The 20,417-nt window shown below is 40.1% G+C and overlaps 1 protein-coding gene across 1 annotated transcript in view; it reads right to left on the bottom strand.

Moving 5' to 3' along the window:
• The window catches only part of SLC6A4 (solute carrier family 6 member 4), a 124,815-nt gene that overhangs the window by 22,291 nt on the left and 82,107 nt on the right, over positions 1 to 20,417 (bottom strand). The window contains exons 3-8 of the mRNA XM_075854327.1: positions 15,697 to 15,831; positions 14,779 to 14,998; positions 8,873 to 9,011; positions 6,719 to 6,853; positions 2,740 to 2,843; positions 1,090 to 1,217 (exon numbers count right to left, since the gene is read on the bottom strand). Coding sequence (XP_075710442.1) covers positions 1,090 to 1,217; positions 2,740 to 2,843; positions 6,719 to 6,853; positions 8,873 to 9,011; positions 14,779 to 14,998; positions 15,697 to 15,831 — 861 coding nt within the window. The remainder of the gene's footprint in view (positions 1 to 1,089; positions 1,218 to 2,739; positions 2,844 to 6,718; positions 6,854 to 8,872; positions 9,012 to 14,778; positions 14,999 to 15,696; positions 15,832 to 20,417) is intronic.

Below are 20,417 nucleotides of genomic sequence, written 5' to 3'. Positions count from 1 at the left end.
AAAATTGCAAGATCATATATTGGTAAGGACATTAAATATTTTGCTTGTTGATCTGCACTCGTTTGTTACTTTCACAAGGAGCTATGTATGAGGACGGGCGATCTATGATCACTCGTCCCCATGCATTTCCATCATGTCTGCAGCACATTTCCCTGTCTACACCGGGAGATGTGCTGCCAACAACGATAATATTTGGTGCTGCATAAATGAGCAGATCAACCGATGAACGAGTGTTTGCTCGTTCATCGCCTGATCATTGTCCTGTTTACACAGGTCACTGATTGGGAACGAGCATTCATATGCATGCTCGTTTGTCCGATCATTGGCCTGTGTCAAAGGGCCTTTAGGATAGGCAATCAATATCAGATCGGTGGGGGTCCAACTCCCGGTACCCCTTCCAATCAACTGATTGATGGGACCGCGGTATTTGTCGCTTTAGCCTTTTCCCAGTTTACACACATGGAGCTGTACACTTCCGCAGCGGCTGTGCCTGGGATTACAGTTCTGGTCTTATTCATGTGAATGGGACTGAGCTGCAATCCCAGGCACAGCTGCTACGGATGTCTACGGATTGGTGCCTGGTAAACACTGAAGAGGCTGCAGTGACTAATTTTAACTAGCATTATGCAAAACTAGCCCCATCAATGGAAAAATAAGAACTAGCCCCATTAATGGTAGAATTATAACTAGCCTTATCAATGTTCACAGCCTGATCAATGGAAAGCTACCAGAGTACATTTTGTACCCCCTAAGGCTGTTTTACACGGGCCAATTATTGGGCAAACGATCGCTCACTGAACGCTCGTTGCCGATAATTGTCCTGTCTAAACAGGGCAGCTATCAGCAGATGAACGAGCAAACGCTCGTTTATTTGCTGATCGTATCGTTTTAAAAAAGTTAATATTATCGTTGTCGGCAGCATATCTCCCTGTGTAAACAAAGTGATGCGCTGCCAACATGATAATAATGTATGGGAACGAGCAATCTCGTTGATCAGCGCTCGTTTACACGGCCCAGGACGTGCCGTGTAAGAGGACATTTAGTGTCTATGACTGATAAGTAATCAACAACCATCAAAAAATGTCTTACCTGCATCTTTGGCAACTTCTGAGACATCTAAGTTTCTCATTTCAGCCATATATCCCAAGACGGTGAATATGACAAAGCCGGATATAAAACTGGTCAAACAGTTGACTGTACTCGTCACCATAGCGTCTCTGTAATGTACAGTCCACAGAGATATCAAGTTGGGATAAGTAAAGGAATATTTATAAATGACATACTTGAAGTTCATGTACATATTAAACAACATGTCTAATATGAGAGCATGTGAAATATATAAATCACAAAAATAGTGCGGTTTACAGATGGGTGTCTCAAGTTTGGCTGATAACCCGCCATGTTTTAAGGCCCTTTAAGGGGTAAAACATTGACTTAGATGGTGGCCACCTATAGGTGACAGGTTTTTTTTTTTATCCTTCTGGAGGAGAGCTTTTTTACATACTTTTCCCTGGGAGCATTGCTTTAAAGAGTCCCTACCAGAAGGAACTCCACAAGGAGAATTAGTATCTTTTGTGTAGATATATAAATATGAAAAACTGAGGATTGTTATTGGGTGGTATATAAGGAAGCAGTTCAATACAATAAAACAAGTTGCAACTTTTCTTTACAAAAATGTTGTTTTTTTCTTTATCAAAAATATTCCATTAACAGCAAATACATAAAAATTATTCACATTGTAACATCACCCATAGTACCTGAAAATCCATAAATCATCCAGGTAAATTTTCTCCAAGATGTTATGGTTTCTGTACGGAGACTCCACAAGGAGTAGAGATTGACGTCTATTGGAGTCTACGAATAACATCTTGGAGAAAATTTATCTGGATGATTTATGCACTTTCAGGCACTACGGGTGATGTTACAATGTGAATAATTTGTATATATTTGCTGAATATTTTTGATAAAGAAATAAACAAAGTTTTTGCAAAGAAAACCAAACATGCAACATGCTTTATTGTATTGCATTGCCTTCTTAATTATTGTGGATTGTAAGCTCCTCTCACAGCACAAAAAAACCAGAGTAGCCATTATCTACATTGGGTAATATCACTCATTATTACCGCTGGATATAAGAAGCAGTCACAGTCCATTATAGGTTAAAGCTCATTCAATCTCTATAAGTATATATCAAAACCAAACACTAGACTTGCTGGTCAAGCCTCGGATAATCAGCCAGATAACTGGAGGCTTCCCATGGACTTAAGCTGCCCATATAAATAAGACAATGCGGCTGATCAGTCAAACATCAGAGGGTTTGTACGTACGATCCGACCATCAACATACCAGACTGAACTGGCACATCAGGGAAATAGTAAAAAAATGAAATATACTTGTGCAGAGTGGTGAATGTAATCAACCGATCATGCCATACACACATAGTTTTATGGGCATACATCAGATGCTAGTTGGCCATTGCAGTTTAAAATGACCAAATGGTCAAAATTAACTATTTCGACTTACTTTCATCATGTGTTTATGGCTTTCACAACAAGTAGTGGATTTATATGCTTAGTTTTGTCATTATGAGAACAAGCTTTCAAGCTACAATTGCTATACAATGGTTGATTTAGCATTCAGGAAGTGAAAATAAAATAATCTGTTGACTAAGTAGTGCTGTAATAAAATAAACACTATAATTTACAGGGAAATTAATAAAAATGTGCATATAATACTAACTGGTAGCAGTTGTTGTGAAATTTATTGTAGCTAGCGAAGGCTAGTAAAACTCCAAACCCAGGGCCCAGGGAGAAGAAAATTTGCGCTGCTGCATCCACCCAGACCTGTAAGGACAAAGCACACAGTACACGGATGATAGGAAATTTAATTTTACAGTTAACTCTAGTAATATTTGTCTATGGATAGAGAATAGTAATTAAATCATGGTGGGGCATATACTTCATAGTCTAATCGAGACGGATGTTAAAAGTGTACTTCCAGTGATTTTTTTTTAAATTTAATAATACACTGAAAACTTGATTTTAACAGTTTTCTTTATATGGCCTATCAGGGGTTAGAGCTCAATTATTTTCCTATTTCCTATCGCTTCCCAGTTCTTAGTACCTACATCTGTATAAAGCTGACTATACCCATGAGATAGCTGTTTGCTTGTGTAGTCAAGCGTGCATTTAATTGTCAATGAATAGAGGGCAATAAGGCTCTGTTCACATCTGCGTTGGGGTCCCGTTCTGACGTTCCGTCGGAGCTTTCCGTCAGAACGGGACCCTGAACAGACACAAACTGACAGACAGAAACCAGAGGTTTCTGTTTCCATCACCATTGATTTCAATAATGACGGATCCGGGGCCCATGGTTTCCGTTTGTCTCTGTTGTGCGCTAGACACGTCGTTTTGCCGGAAGCATTGTTGTGTCTAGTTTGTGTCTGTTCAGGGTCCCGTTCTGATGGAAAGCTCAGACGGAATGTCAGAACGGGACCCCAATGCAGATGTGAACAGAGCCACCTCTGGTAGCAGCTTATCTCCTGCAGGAACAAAGGATCGTCCAGGGATCGGTCAGGCTCTATTCACACAACAGGGTCTGGGTGTCGGCCGATTAAAACTGCAGTTTTGGTCCGTTTTTCTTGGCTGTTTTGCATTCGTTCCTTTTCTGTTCTGTGTTTCCATTTTAATGGCCGATTGTGACCTGTTTTGCATTCGATTTTGACTGTCCGTTTTAAAAACAAATGAATTTCATTTGTCATTTTTGTTGGATCCCAACCCACCAAAAACACCCACTGGAAGGTCTCATGATCACTAATTTTCTCTTGCTTTCAGAGTATAGAGAGCTTTGTCTGATCCCTCAGCTTCTTTGCATTGGTTTCTGGCTTTTTCTCTGCTATTTTTTTACTTGCTACAATGTCCTCGTAACCATTGAACCGTGTACAGCAGCTTTGGCTGATTTTTCGGCAATTCAGACAGCAATCATAGATGTTAATGACCTCTATAGATCGTGCCACAGTGCCCCCTGTAGATACTGCCACAGTGCCCCCTGTAGATACCTCCACACAAGCCCCCTGTAGATAGTGCCACAGTGCCCCTGTAGATACTGCCACACAGCCCCCTGTAGATAGTGTCACACAGCCCCCTTGTAGGTAGTGCCACACAGCCGCCTTGTAGGTAGTGCCACAGTGCCCCCTAGTAGGTAGTACCACAGTGCCCTCTGTAGATAATTCCACACAGCCCCCTGTGGGTAGTGCCACACAGCCCCCTTGTAGATAGAGCTACAGTGCCCCCTGTGGATACTGCCACACAGCCCCCTGTAGAAAGTGCCACACAGCCCCCTTGTAGGTAGTGCCATTCAGCCCCCTTGTAGGTAGTGCCACAGTGCCCCATGTAGATAGTGCCACAATGCTCCCTGTAGATAGTGCCACAGTGCCCCATTTGGGGTCTATTGTTTTTACTGCGGCCGTGTGACGGCCCGTTAAATACACAGTCACACGGCAGACTATCCCTGCAGTGTGAATAGGGCCTAAGTTTATTGGCTGATGCCGCTAAAATTTTATCTAAAATGTATGGAGAGCTTAAAGAGGCTCTGTCACCAGATTCTCAAATCCCTATCTCCTATTGCATGTGATCGGCGCTGCAATGTAGATAACAGTAAAGTTTTTTGTTTTTTAAAACGTTCATTTTTGGCCAAGTTATGAGCTATTTTATATATATGCAAATGAGCTTTGAAATGGACAACTGGGCGTGTTTTTTTTCGTATGTCCAACTGGGCGTGTATTGTGTTTTTAACTGGGCGTGTTTAATTGTTTTACTAACTGGGCGTTGTGAATAGAAGTGTATGATGCTGACGAATCAGTGACCAATCAGCATCATGCACTCCTCTCCATTCATTTACACAGCAGCATCACGTTCTTACTAGAACGATGTGCAGCCACATACACAAGTGTCCTGATAATGAATACACATGACCTCCAGCCTGGACGTCATGTGTATTCAGAATCCTGACACTTCTGAATCTTTTCTGTGAGATTCCAGCAAGCCACGCGTAATCTCGCGAGATTACGAGGTAAACGAGATTTCGTTTCCCTTGCTGGAAATCTCACAGAAAAGATTCAGAAGTGTCAGGATTCTGAATACACATGACGTCCAGGCTGGAGGTCATGTGTATTCATTATCAGGACACTTGTGTATGTGGCTGCACATCGTTCTAGTAAGAACACTATGTGCTGAGTAAATGAATGGAGAGGAGTGCATGATGCTGACTGGTCACTGATTCGTAAGCATCATACACTTCTATTCACAACGCCCAGTTAGTAAAAGAAGTAAACATGCCCAGATGTTAAAAACACAATACACGCCCAGTTGGACATAAGGAAAAAAACACGCCCAGTTGTCCATTAGAAAGGCTCATTTGCATATATATAAAATTGCCCATAACTTGGCCAAAAATGAAAGTTAAAAAAAAAAAAAAACTACATTGCAGCGCCGATCACATGCAATAGGAGATAGGGATTTGAGAATCTGGTGACAGAGCCTCTTTAAAGGTTAACATCTTGGTGGGTTGATGTCACTGCTAGAGGGACTTTTCCATAAGTAGCTCCTTTGGTTAGAAACAAACAAGCTGACCCTTGCACTGGGTGAGAAAAGCAACAGCAGCAGATTCCAGCAGGAACAGGGTTTTAGCAAGCTTCAGAAAAGTTGGCAGACAGCCTTACTCAGTGTACCTGGAATTCTTCTTTAAATCATTATCTGGCATGTAAGGCTGTAGGGTCGGTAAAATAACTGCCCACACCACCAATGCTCCAGTTTTGTCACATTCACAACTACTGAATATGCAATTCAAACTAAGTCAGATTTTAGGGCCTGTTCACATCAGCGTTGGCTTTCCATTGAGGGGTTCCGTCGGAGGTTTCCGTCGGTGAACCCCTCAACGAAAATCAAACGGAAACCTTAGCTTCCGTTTGCATCACCATTGATGTCAATGGTCACGGAAACATTGCTAATGGTTTCCGTTTGTCACCGTTCCGGCCGGTTTCCGTCTTTTCGACAGAATCAATAGCGCAGTCGACTGAGAACAAGAGAATGTCAAAATACAAATATGTTCAAATACTTTCACTGTCAAGCTGCATTGTACCTCCACAATAGCAATCCCTTTATTAAAAGGTTAGAAAAAAAACTAATTTCCTCTTAAGGCAGGCAAAGGATTTGGCCATCTAACTAGGATTATAAGAATGATGTAACTTTAAATGACATTCGATGACTTGCTGATATGATGCTGAGTATATATCCCTAACCATAACACAAAAATAATTGGCAGGTATATTGGCCCACCTACAGTATGTACGCTGAAGTCAATGTAAACAGCAGCATAAGACTAGTTTAGTCTGATGGAGGTTATAAAGGCCAGATAAGAGTGAGAAAATCCCAAAAGGCAGCAGTACGACAGCACATCCATGCTCACAATCTAGATTTATAGTGTTTGCCTGTAAGATGCTTGTAATGGGTAGAGACAAAGCAGTCAACAAATCTCAGACAAAATAAAAAATTATATAATGCTTTAGCCTCTCTCCCAAGCTTGGGGTTCCCAGGGAGGGAGAATATCTCTCAGGGGTTCCCCTATAGTAATAAGGTTGGGAATACGTGATCTAGCATGGTGACGTCTACATAAATATTGTAGTCTTATAATAATAGTGTATTTTAATTATCGGTCCTACCTCTGTGGTCAGCAACTTCGGCCAGTCAGGTTTTAGGTAGAATACAACTCCCCTCCAAGCGCCAGGGAGTGTTGCCCCTCGTATTAGTAGCAATGTAAGCACAATGTATGGAAATGTTGCAGTAACCCACACCACCTATAAAAAAGGCACATAAACTCAATTATTTTAGTCATAGATCATTTAAAGATAACATTCAATTCCGTATCGGCATAGCAATGTTTGTCTCCCAATGCTAAGGCGAGCATACACATGAAATAACTGTTGTCCGAATAAGCAGTTCGGCCAACAGCTACGTCTCCCGACTCCACCATAAACATACGCGATTGGCTCAGCAAAACCTGCATGTTTATTTTATTTTAAATCCTGTGTTTTATTAGTTTTTTAAAATACACAGGCAATAAGACATATAATCAAATATAAAGGCACATGCAGACCGCACAGGGCCACTTAAACTCAGAAGACATCTCAAACCTGTGTAGAAAAGAAATCAACAAATATACAAAAACAAATATTATAAGTACAAAATACAAAGTTCAAATTGTACAAACATACAGAATACAAGAGAGCAGAGAACAAGGCTCAACACCTGACCACTAAATAACATGTAAAATAAAATGAAATCAAAATTTTAAAATAAAGGGTATCCCCCTACAGAATGTCTTTAGAGCAACCGGAAAGTAGCTATGTAGGAGTCAAATGTAGCCAAAAAGATACCATAAGACATCATTACAGGAGTATACGGCTAGGGAAAAATTCAGAATACAGAGCAATCAGTCTAAACAGTGAGATAATCAGTATGAGGTGTCACATTCCATAGATTTTTATACGCAATCCACCCATCCCAAGTGCGGAGAAACCTCTGTCTTCTCCCAGTGTGTTGGGATACAGGAGAATTCTTTTAAATTACTCACCCGCTGGTATAGAACGCCAGAATTTTTACATTAGATTGGGCTTTGTGACTCTTATCTCTTCTGGAGATATTTCTCTGCATCGGGTACATTACCACATATTTGGCTGAACTGCCCCGAGGATAATGCCGTTCTGGGAGGAAGTCAAGAGGAAGATAGATGGGATCTGTGGTGTTAATTTTTCTCTCTGCCCTGAAACGAAACTCCTCTGGGTACCTTCACCGGACTACAAATCTTCCAAAAATTGTTTCATTACTTGGTTGATACAAGCAGCTAAACGGCTTATTCCCCTATATTGGAGGGATACAGAACCCCCTTCGATCCAGCATTGGTGGGATAAGGTACACCAGTTGCATAGTTTCGAGGGGGTCACAGGGTGGGAGCTGGTGCTATTTTGAATATAAAAAATTGATCAGAGAGCGTACTATTAACCCTAATGTGGCCGACTACATACATTGTCTATGGGACTGACGGAAAAAGCCAAGCGCTGTACTCGGCTATTTTCATAATTCCCATAAACTTTAAGTGGAGACGCAGCACGCATGCTCGACCACTGCTTCAATTAATGTCCTCCTCACTGCAGTTCTCTTGATTGGTGGGTGTTCCAGCAATTCAGACAATTATCGCCTATCCTGTGGATAAGTGATAATTGTAGATTCTGGTACAACCCCTTTAACTCAGAATAACCTATTAGACCATTTAAAAATGGGGTTTCCAGAGCAGACAACACCTTTAGATAAAGCCTATAATATCCCAGCTCAAAATACATATACCAGATAAAACGGATTGTCTAGAAAAATCAATCTTTATTGTTCCACATATGGAGGCCGATGAACGCTCATTTGCCCGATAATTGGCCAGTGTAGGGTCTTTCTTTAGATATTGAACCTAGGTTGGATAAGCCATTTACCACTTTTACTTGTATTGTACCTTTTGTGCTACTGCGGCTATGGTTGACCTCTATCCAGGTGTTTTTAAGGATGTTTTTACTATTTTTTGTATATATTTTTTTGGGGGTGTACTAGTATGTCTCCATATGTGGAATAATAAAGATAGATTTTTCTAAACAATACGTTTTGTCTGGTATATGTATTTTGAGCTGGGACATTATAGGCTTTATCTATGTGAATCTCTTGTCTTTTTTGTTTTAATGTGTAAGTTATGCTCAGGAGAGGTGTAACAGATAACCCATTTAACTGTAAATAAAAATATGTTGAAGGAGGAAAGTCTATAGTTATATACTGACCTTTCCAGAAGTTTTGACCCCTTTCCATATGCTGAAGTACACAACAGTGAAGATAAGTAGGAGACAGAGACAAAGCTGCCAACTGACTCCTCCGAGTTCCTGCAGACCTTTTGATTTGTGTATCTGTAGCACAAGACGACTGAAAGAAGAAGAAAGATTATAAATCATTATTAGTGTTGAATAGGTGTGAAATGTAATAAAAACTGATTTCACAGATTAGTGATTAATAAATAACCATTGATGGAATTTGGTTAGTATATGCCATCAATATGTGATTGACCAGGGTATAACCTAAGGTACCGCCACCGATCACAAGAATTAGTATATCTAACAGTAGGCATTATGCGACACCTGTGGGGTGTTTCTGAATATAAAGGAAACCCTGGTTGATGGGTTTCCTCTGTGAGATCAAACTGACCTCTGGCCATACACATCCGTTAAATGTCATCCGATCCGGCTGACAATCTAATGTGTTTGGTGGTAGTTCGACTATCAAGGATTGGGCATGTTTGTTACCCAGGTGCTGCCAGCATGACATGACGAGTTCTGTCTCCTAGGATCATGTATTTAGTATAGCACTACTGCTGCAAAGCCCCTATTTATTGTAGGAGCCATGCTGCAAGTTCCTGTACTGTAGAAGAAGTCTTTCACTGTAAAACATTCTCAGCTTTATGCCCAGTAAGAAGCATGGAGATTGGGCAGCATATACATTTAACCAAATATATTACAATATTAAGACAGGGACAAAGCTAGGCCTTCTATCACCTTGGAAGAGATTCAGTTTGGTGTTCCTCCCCCACAAAGTAATACATACAATCAACGGTACACTTGTTGAGAAGCCCCTCCACAGTGAAAGTGCTACTGTTGCTTTAAATATGTGGTGTTTTGTATATTTAACAGTTTTTTCTTCTAGGTCGTGACTGCTGTTATGTTGTCCTTATTTCAATGTGAAATTCTATTTATTGATGGTAAATGCTGTGATATCGCTTTGTTTATATAGCTATGGTGCTACCTAGTGGCAGGCTGCATTATTACATGATGTGGTACTGTGTTATTATGTGCGAAGGACCTGTGGTCACATGTTTCAGGCAATGGTGGCTTACCCGGTTTCTTGCGGGCGCCGGTAGAAATGGTCTGGACATCATCTTTGAGTGGATTTCCCTGATCCATAACAGTGGTGAAGACACAAACAGTGTGTTGACACTGCAAGCCTCACATTAGGGGCAGCGCTAAATTGATAAAAGGCGATTGTTCCTGTCTAATGATGTCAGGGCACAGACTGCAGCCCATAAAAGCAGCTGAAATGCTATTGGTGCCAGCGTACAATAGGGAGGCCATCGCTGAGGAAAGGAAAGGAGATTCCCCGCATACAGTGAGTTGCAGCCACAGGAGCAAGGGTGGAGTTGCCTGGGGCCTCTGCGTGATCGAGTTGCTTAGAAAGACGGGTGGAAGTTGCCAGGGGCTTGTGATTTGCTAAAAGGGTGAGAGGCCTAAAAATAAAGGTGGAGATTTACTTATGTATGAAACATCAGTCTAAATGCCTAATAGGTTGGAATAAGATGCGCCAAATGTATTGGTTTTTGAAAATTTTGCACCTCTGGTAGCCAGGACAATTTTCCGATGTACAAATAAAACTTAAATTACAAAATATCGAATTATACTAATCGCCCACACCTAAGTATTTTCTAAAAGTAGACACCTGTCAAATTGTCAGCACTTTATATACGCAGGCACCGTCATGCAATTTTGTGTCAAAGTGCACATTTTTATAAAAAATGCATACAAATTTGTATTTGTGACTTAAAGTGTGACCTAAGTAGAAAATTAGATGCACCACATATCCTAAAAATAAAAGTTCAATATGTGCAGAGTTCATACATACTATTTATGCCTATGTCTACATGCACATTTCTTCATAAAATCACCAGAATTCAAGAGACCAAAAATCTGGTTTTAAGCTGGAAATTTTTTCAAAAAGTAACAACCTATAAAATACAGGGAATACACAGCTTAAAAAGTGTGTGCACCCCCAATCTCTATATATTTTCTAAAAGCAGACAACCTGATGTTTGCAATTGTCTTGACGTGTTGATGGCAGCCACCTCCACCTTCACGTAACTTTGTGACAAACAGGAAATATTTTTTCTTAAAGAAAATGCATTAAAACATATATTTGCACAACCTCACATACAAGAAGAGGTATACACACAAAAACAATGTCAAAATAATAGATCATGGTGTGAAAAATTCCTATATACCATATGCGTCTACATCAACAAAAGTTTGTGTTCTCAAAAACGCTAAAACAGAGGCCATGCAATATTTGTCCGTCATCCAAAAATCTTTAAAAAATATATACTGCACACGGTAAACAGCTACTATGCTACCAAAATCTAAATTTATTGAGACCACATAGCATATTGTGTATAAAAATACAACTTAATAATCTATATACAGAACCACCTTTGCTCAACTTTTCATGCTATTTTTGCTTAAAATCACTGCTGCAACTTTTATGACTGAAGTGCTTACTCAAGCAAACCCCATATGCAAACAATATCTACTCTGCAAAAAACTGTAAGATGTGAGGAGTCGATGAATACCACAAATGTCTACGTTTACAGGTGCATGTGTTAAAGAAACACAAAAACCACAGGAATGCGCCAACCAATTTTTGCATGCAAATTAAATTAGGGATTTTATAGATACATAACTTTCCATCCCTCTATATAAACTCTAAAGCTGTGTTCACACACTGCGTTCAAATCATATTTTTTTGTGGATTTAAAAAAAAAAAAAAAAAAAAAAAGTTGCAACACAAACTGTTTGTGCCGCAATTCTGCGAAAATGGTGCCAAAAAGAACACAGACTAACCGAAATGTGTGAACATAGCCTAAGGCCTCATGCACACGACCGTAAAAACACCCGTTATTGCGGGTCGTAATTACGACCCGCAATAACGGGCGCATAGACTTCTGTTAGCCACGGGTACCTTCCCGTTTTCTCACGGGTAGGTGCCCGTGCCGTTAAAAAAATGTTCTATTTTTTCATTTTACGGGCCGTGCTCCTATACTTTATAATGGGAGCACGGCTCGCAAAAGCGGCCGGCTGCCCGTGGCCGGCCGTGCCCGGCCGTGCTCGTAATTACGAGTCGTAATTACGAGCACGGTCGTGTGCATGAGGCCTAACTCTATTCAATAATTAAAGTTCCCTAAATTTAATCAAATGTGTTAACTAATACTGATTTTTTTTTTGTGAAACTATTCAGAAACAATCACTTATGGCAACAATCAGTGGATGGAAATGTATTTTCTGACTGACAAAAATCTTTTCCACCCATGAGAAAGTATTCAAAATTATTCTCTAGTGAAAATAATTATCACTATGACTGTAGCGTGTAACAGGTAACGCTAAAGAAGCGATTAGTGAATTTTATACTAAAGTTGGTGTTCAGACAGGATAGGAACAGTGTAAAAATGTACAAACTTTATTGATGTTTGTGTGGTGCAAGTGCTTAGTGCGACTTATTTGATGCCACGATCCGGCCACTGGTAAACGTTCAGGTCACGGAGCCAATAAATGGCCTAATTAGGCGCATAGGGGTGATAAGACGAGCTAATGCTTATGTTCTCTCTCTTTTTCCAAACAAAAAAAAGACCTTCATATGTGGCAATTATTAGAGAGAGCAATTATAGTCTCTGATTGATAACGGTGGTGATAACAAGCAAAACATTTCATGTTACCCCTTCCCCTTGTGTCATCTACAGCCACACAGGTACAGGATGAGGATGACATTTTTTACTCCTCTCCCTGCACACTATCTGCACTTTCCCGCTGCCCCATCTGTTCCTCCACACAGGCTGAAGTGGGACCTGCAAATATAGATCCCTTAGAGCCGTTAGAAGCATGAGTTGAAGCGAGAGCTGCAAGAATATTCAGTTCTCACTTCAAACTTCACTAGCTCTGGCTAAATTATGGCTAAATTCTTTTAAATCCAGATCTTTTTAAATAAGCTCTGGATTGCAGCTCTAGCTACGATCCAGGCTGAGTTAGAGTCGTTAGTAGCAGGGTCGTATGAGCTACATCCTTGGCTACTGAAGTGCCTTCCTAACAGGATGTATGAAAGACGTCCTTGGCAGGGAAAGAGTTTAGAGCCGTACGCCTTTTAATAAATTGGGCACATCTTTGGCTATTCATGTGCCACAAAGTAAAAGCTATGCTAGCTATGGGCTGGAGTAGATTTCTGTTATAATTGACAGAAAAAATTATATAAATTGAAAATTTGTTGGACCCCTTTATGATAACGTCCGCCCATTTTATAGAAAAGTGGAGAACGTGGCGTAACAGTAAGAAGAGTCGCAAATTTTTGTGCAAAACAAGCGGGCAGCAAAATTTGCAACCTTTTTTATGCCTGCCGGAAAGGCTTTAATAATTCCAACCAAAGAGTGTTAACGGCCAGAGAGAAAGGGCCTGGATTCAAAGTGGACGCACCCCTGAATGGAGGAGGAGTTGAAGCTCTGTCCAAAAGCTAAAAGAAGTGAGCCACCATTGCCACATTGCTTGACATTACCATTTGCTAATTGGTATTTGTATACAGGCTAAAAGACTGTGCCTCTCTGCTGAAAAGTGTTCACACCTCTTGTGGTCAATTATATATACCAACAGTCAGTAAAGAACTTACTGGGCCTCGTATTTCATCCTCGACCTGACATGATGACAAGAATACATGGATTTGTAGTTTAGTGGCCCGTTCAATAGCTTGCCCTGCCCTGGCACTGCAGCTGATTGGTGATGACCCCACTCTCCTCCAACATGCAAAATAATTCTGTAGCCAAAATAGTATGTAATCCCATTATTATTATTATTATTATTATTATTTACTATTAAGGCCTGCCATTCCCCCAGCTATGCCCCTGTAATATATTAGTAAGTGTTCAAGCATATTATGAGTCAATAATAATCAATATTACACTTTAAACAAATGCTCAGCCTGTGGCCACATCAGGAAATAGATGTTTGCCTTGATGTGGGAAGTCCAGCCGTTTCTGGGCCTACACTATGCCCAAATGCATTAATAGGTTAAAAACTATTTTCACATTTTTAAAGGACACTAAACTGCCTTTTATATATAATGTTTCTGGTAGTTCTCCTTTAACGGGTCTTCGAGAAATATGAACATAGAAATTACACACAGTAGTTTGAATCTTTTTCTAACATCTGATAATTGAAGTCAGTAATATTAGTGGACACATAATATTAAGGGCTATGTAAACCTTTGAAAGGCATTTTTAAAAACAAAAACGTAAATCAGTGTGATTGGTGCAACTTTATAAATGGTTTTTATTCAAAATGATTTTTACTTTTTGAGATACAGCTGCTCTGTATTCTCTATACAGAGCAGCTGTATTGTTCGCTATGACCTGAATCCGTCAGTCCCGCGGAGGAGTTCATAATTTAGATGTGATAGATTAAAGGTTGATCCTGCGTCACGATAGATTACAGGTGATAGATTACAGGTGATAGATTACAGGTGGATGCAGGACCCGCTTTCACTGAACCCGTCAGTCCTGCAGACCTGACGGTAACAGAATTTAGAGCTAGATACAGCTGCTCTGTGTAGAAAATACAGAGTAGCTGTATCTGAAAAAGTAAAAATGCCTTTCAAAGGTTTACATAGCCTTTAAGACCTAAGAAATACTATGTTTGCTCGATTTATTTTTACAGTCCACTTAAATCCAAACTGCAAAGCATTAGGTGGTTGTATTAGTCTTACTGACTTGTCATCCTGTCACTTCTTTTCTGACTTTTGACTGTGACACATTTTTTCAACTTCTTTTTTAGCAACATTGGACTATTCCGAATACCCTCAAAGTCCCTTAGACTTCACCACACTTACATGCACTTACGTGTAAAACTCCTCTGCCGGCGATATAGAGCTGTTGACCCATGTTACGCTACTATTTTGAAAATAGTTGGTGCAGTTTTCTGTGTTCCACTCATTGCGGCAGCTGGTCCATGGCAACTCAGACCGGAATGAAAATATGAGGTAGTAGAGAGCCCAGGCCATTATGGTGTTATAATAAGATGCTACATAAAGTGCTATTATACAGATAGCATAGCCAATTCCTGGAGAGTGAACAGAGAAAGCAGAATAGTTAACACAATAAATCCAATAAGACCAAACTTTCATAGGTAACTCTCAACAGTTCATTAACACATCTGACATTTTTATATTGAAGGTTGTGTCAGATAATACATTGATCTTGCTGGAATGAGAGAATAGTCCTGGGGGCTGTATAAATTACATGCTTTGTGCTCCACCCGGACTATAATGGGGTGCCCCATAGCAAAGTAAAAAATTGGCCTTGGTATTTGTTTAAACCATTGCCTTTCCATCATCTTTGGGACAATTCTTGGTCCCCTTGTTTACTAACAATGTAGATCCTCTGGAGAGAAGAATGAGGATGAAACCAACAAAGGGATGGGATGAGACCAACCAAAGCTGGGCCCACATGTCTCTAAGGGCCCTATAACAGTCACATGGTCTGTCTCTATGTTATGTAATCCCTTTGCTTGTTTTGTGCCTGTACTGTAGTATGGCAAAATAGTAGGGGTAGCACAACAGAGGAATAGACCCTCCCAGTCACAGGTTTTAAATACAAAATAAGTGCGGGAAGTGTAATTACTTGAACATTAGGGAGTACAAAAAACTACATTTTTATTCTTCGAAGATGATTAGAAAATGATCTCTTTCTGAGGTTAGAGAAATAGACTCTTTGGGCATTTTTTTTTTACTCTAGTTGACTATTACATTACCATCTTACCTTTAAATAAGGGACAGATTTTCCTCCATACGGAAATGCAGCCATTTCTGTGATATTGACCCAAGGCCAACTCCATATAGAAGAGAGGAATACCACCAAACACAGCCATTATCACATATGGGATGAGAAATGCACCTAAAATTACAAAGGTTAAGGTGCATTAAAATCTCAGATGATGCTAAGTTTACAATGAAGTTCACTTGAATGAGTATTTCAAGAAGTTATGTTAGGACCGAAGTATTAGCAGTGTACTAATACTTTTCGGTCCCCACATAACCCCTTTAAAAGTTGCAATGGATAACGGGAAAAAATGCACATGGCCCATTTATAAAAACAGTGCAATAGTAGTAACACCTAGACAAACAATTCCAAACAAACAATTCCTGCTGCCACTTCAATAATGAGGAGTAGCAGAATTGTCCTTCACTCTTTCTTTACCCATAACACCTTACCATTGTGGAATCCGTGCATGCATAATCTGAATTTATAAGGCTGTAATACAGACGACACTACAAGTTTAACTAGGTTATGTGTCAGTTTGATTAATCCAAGTGATTTAAGAACAATAAATCCACCAGACTATAGATTTTAACAACATTCCATTAAGCAGAGGTGTAACCTAAACTCATGATGCCCCCCAACTATTATATGCCATTTATAGCACTAGTGTCCCCTTTTGTGGCAGTGCAGCCTCTGGATTCTCTCAGGCACTAGGTCCCAGGTGCCACTACAAGCTCTGCACCCCCTATAGTTATGCCTCTGCCAATAAGCATACAGAACAATAAGGAAGCATGTTTAAAAAGCCAGAGATCTTCTGCAATTATAACACAGGAAAGTTTGGATGTTTGTGGATGTTTCCCTTGACAGTGTTTTTTTTTTATCCAATACTTTCCAGGAAACTACATGAATAAAAAAAAAAAGTAGGAGCACGAAACACAAATATTTTTTAGCTGTTGCGTGGAGACTGCTACCATCCCGGATGAAGTGTATACCTACCAGAGGAGCTGAGTGAGATATTTTATTGCATACAGTAAATGACCCTCTGTGTTTAAGGTTTCATAGATACATGATGTAAACATTAAGTACTTAAAGGAACAGTGTCATCACAAATTTATTTTTCATATGTTAAAGATGTTAGTGCTTTATTAAAAACGTTTATATTTACTTGTGTGTTTGTGTTTTACTTTTTCTTATTTTTACACTTTTTCTTCCCTATGGGGGCTGCCATTTTTTGTTCCATTTCTGTATGTGTCGATTAACGACACATACAGACATGGAATACGGCAGCCACAGTCCCATAGGGACTGCGAACGGCTCCCGTCCCATCCACTTCTGTGTACGCCGTCTGTGTGGGAACTGCGCATGCGCCGCTCCCACATAGTCCAATTTGAAATTGGCGCCGTCCGGCGCCATTTTCCTGTGGACCGGAAGTCGCGGCCGGACAGTAAGATTACTACTTCCGGTCGCGGCTTCCGGACTTGTGCACTTGGACCAGCGGCAGCAGACGGAGCGGACGGGCCGGAGGGAGCCGCGGCGGCAGGAGCAGGTAAGAGATTTCAATGTATGTTCGTGTTTGTGTACGTTTACTATTGTATGTTAACCTTCTACACTGTGTGTTAGCTCAAAAAATGGCGACACACAGTGTAGGAGGTTAGACCGTTCAAACCCCTCGTTTATCCCGGCACTAGCCAGGATAAAGGAGGGGGGGATGCTGAGAGCTCACTAGAGCGAGGGCTTTTTACCCAATTTTGCAATGCTGCAATTTTGGGAATAGCTCCATCTAGTGACCAGCAATGGGAAATATTATAAATTAGAATCTAATTTATAATATTTCCTGACTCGTGAAAAAAATAAAAAAAATTTGAACAATGTTTAATCACCTACACACTAAATGTTTAATTAAAAAAAACAAACATGTTTTTCTGGCAACACATTCCCTTTAATCTACACTGAGGTTTTCAACTAGAACTTTTTTCATCCTCACAGTCCCTCATTTGATCCCTTCAGTAAGGACTGAGGAAACAGGAAGACCTGAATAATGGAGGAACACTTGTGTTGTCTCTGCTGCTTCTGAAGATCTAATTTTCATTTATATGGAACACTATTGAATTGCCTCATATATCGCTATATTCTGTACAGATATTGATTTAAATAATGTTTAGGATATTCCACTGTGTTCACTTGGCTCTGTGCAGTGCATGGTCAAAAAGATTAAAATTAGGGATGAGTGAATCGATTCTACACAAATCGAATGTTACGAACTTACCAAAAGTTTTGAATTTTAGTGAATCAAAACTTTTGAGATTTGTCCAGCATGAATCTGCCATGAAAATGGCAGCCGCCATTTTACAGATCAGAAGAAGACAAGAAGACAGATAAGAAGGATAACATGACCTTGGGCAGCAACCCGGCAGGCATCATCTTAATGTTTTGCAGTCAGCCCTCACTCTAGGACAGCCAATTATGAGGGGAACAGGATGTGAGTAACTGATAACTCAATGGATGACATATGAGACATAGCCACTGTACACAGCCTTACATCGGAAAGGCTGCTGCTTTGTGGCGGGTGATACAGATAGGAGAGAGTGGACGTCAGACAGAAAGTGAGGATTAGTAAAACACAGAATACAGATGGATAGTGGAATAGTGTCAGTGAGTGTGTTTTATATTGCAGAGAACATTATAGATAGTTAGATTTACAATAATTTGATAGAAAGATAGATTTTAGAGAGAGATAGGAGTCAGTCAGTGTCAATGTGTTAGTTAGGCAGGCACAGGAAGCCATTGCTGTGAGTGAGTGCTGCTGCAGCTATACAATTAATTTCTTACATTAATTTGTGAATCACCAATCTTCATCACATCATTCACAAACCTTCTTGAATAATGTTAATCCTGGTGCTGATAGTGTGTCGTTGCCTTCTGAAACAGATGTCACGTACGGGACGTCACTCATTGTCTTGCATATATCTAATAGTGCCACCAAAAATTTGTCTATTGTTCTTCGTCAAGCATTTATACAGCACGTTCTACTCCAGTCTGTGTCCAAATAAATGGATTTGAATTTAAATCCTGGTACTGATAGCGTGCTGCTGCCTGTGATACAGACGTCATGAATGTACTGTCACTCAATATTTTGCATATATCTAATTGCTAAAAATAGTGCCGTAAAAACTAAGACTATTTACTGACTCCATGACTCTGATTTTTACCGGCTTCTGGATTGCAAAAATTTTTGGTCTCTTAAAGTGTGATGATTTTGTGAAGATCTATGCATGAAGACATAATATCATATAACATATAACATAGCATGTATAAACTTAAATATATAGAAAAATTGCGGAGGCAATAGGAACCCGTTTTTTCCCCAACTACTTACTAACTAATAGAATAGGATAGTACAATAAATGAAATGCCTTTATTAAATTAGGGACAAACAACATGAAAATTTAAAGGGAATGTCTCGCTAGAACATTTTTTTTTTAGTTAAACAGTTAGTGTATAAATTATTAAACATTGTTCTAATTTTTTTAATTTTTTCACGAGTCAGGAAATATTATAAATGAGATTCTAATTTATAACATTTCCCAGTGCTGGTCACTAGATGGAGCAATTCCCAAAATTGCAGCATTGGCATGTGGTAAAGCAACCACATTGCTTTATTCTGCAAAATTGGAGAAGACACACTCGCTCTAGTGAGCTCATAGAATCCCCCCTCCCTTATCCTGGCTAGTGGCAGGAGAAAGGAGGGGATTAAACGTTCAAACCTCCTACACTGTGTGTCGCCATTTTTTGATCTAACACACAGTGTAGTAGGTTTACATACAGTAGTAATCACACACTAAAACACGTACATACACAGAAATAACTTACCTGCTCCTGCCGCCGCCGCTCCCTCCGGTCCGTCCGCTCCGTCTGCTCCCTTGCACCAAGTGCTTGCATTAGAACACAAGTCCGGAAGCCGCGACCGGAAGTAGTAATCTTACTGTCCGGCCGCGGCTTCCGGTCCACAAGAAAATGGCGCCGGACGTCGCTCGGCCGAAGACCTTCCATTTGGACTGTGTGGGAGCGGCGCATGCGCCGTTCCCCCACAGATGGTGTACAGCATAGTGAATGGAACGGGTCCCGTTCGCATTCACTATGGGGCTGTTTGTGCCGTATTCCATCTCTGTATGTGTCGTTAATCAACACATACAGAGATGAAAAAAAAATGGCAGCACCCATAGACAAGAAAAAGTTAAAAAATAAAAAAAAGTAAAACACAAACACACAAATAAATAATTTTTTTTTTAATAAAACACTAAAAGCAAATTGATATAAAATTATTTTTTTTCGCGACACCCTTCCTTTAAAACTACAATGTGTACTGGGACATGCAATTTGCAGACATAAATCTGTCTATAGAAGAGAGAGATGTAACCCAATGCAAAGTTGACATTGAGTATAACTGCTAGCTATAGTCAATTATATGAAGAATCAGCTCCACGTAACATTGCACTAAAAGACTAGTATTGCCCCCCCCCACATGTTTCACCACAGATACAGCGTCCTTAGGGGTTTTAGGGGCATATAGTGGCATGCTCCAAACAAAACAGCCTCTTTATGGACTTCCACTAGAACGAGAACCGGTGTGTGGCTATGTCTAGCCAATGAATGCGTGTATTCACCCTAAGGAACCTCCTCCCTACCAGATAGACATGAAATGTGGCAAATAGTAAGCTTAT

Source organism: Rhinoderma darwinii, chromosome 2 (genome assembly GCF_050947455.1).
Source record: "Rhinoderma darwinii isolate aRhiDar2 chromosome 2, aRhiDar2.hap1, whole genome shotgun sequence".
In the NCBI taxonomy this organism is placed as follows: Eukaryota; Metazoa; Chordata; class Amphibia; order Anura; family Rhinodermatidae; genus Rhinoderma; species Rhinoderma darwinii.
This window is presented reverse-complemented; position numbering and strand designations above follow the sequence as displayed.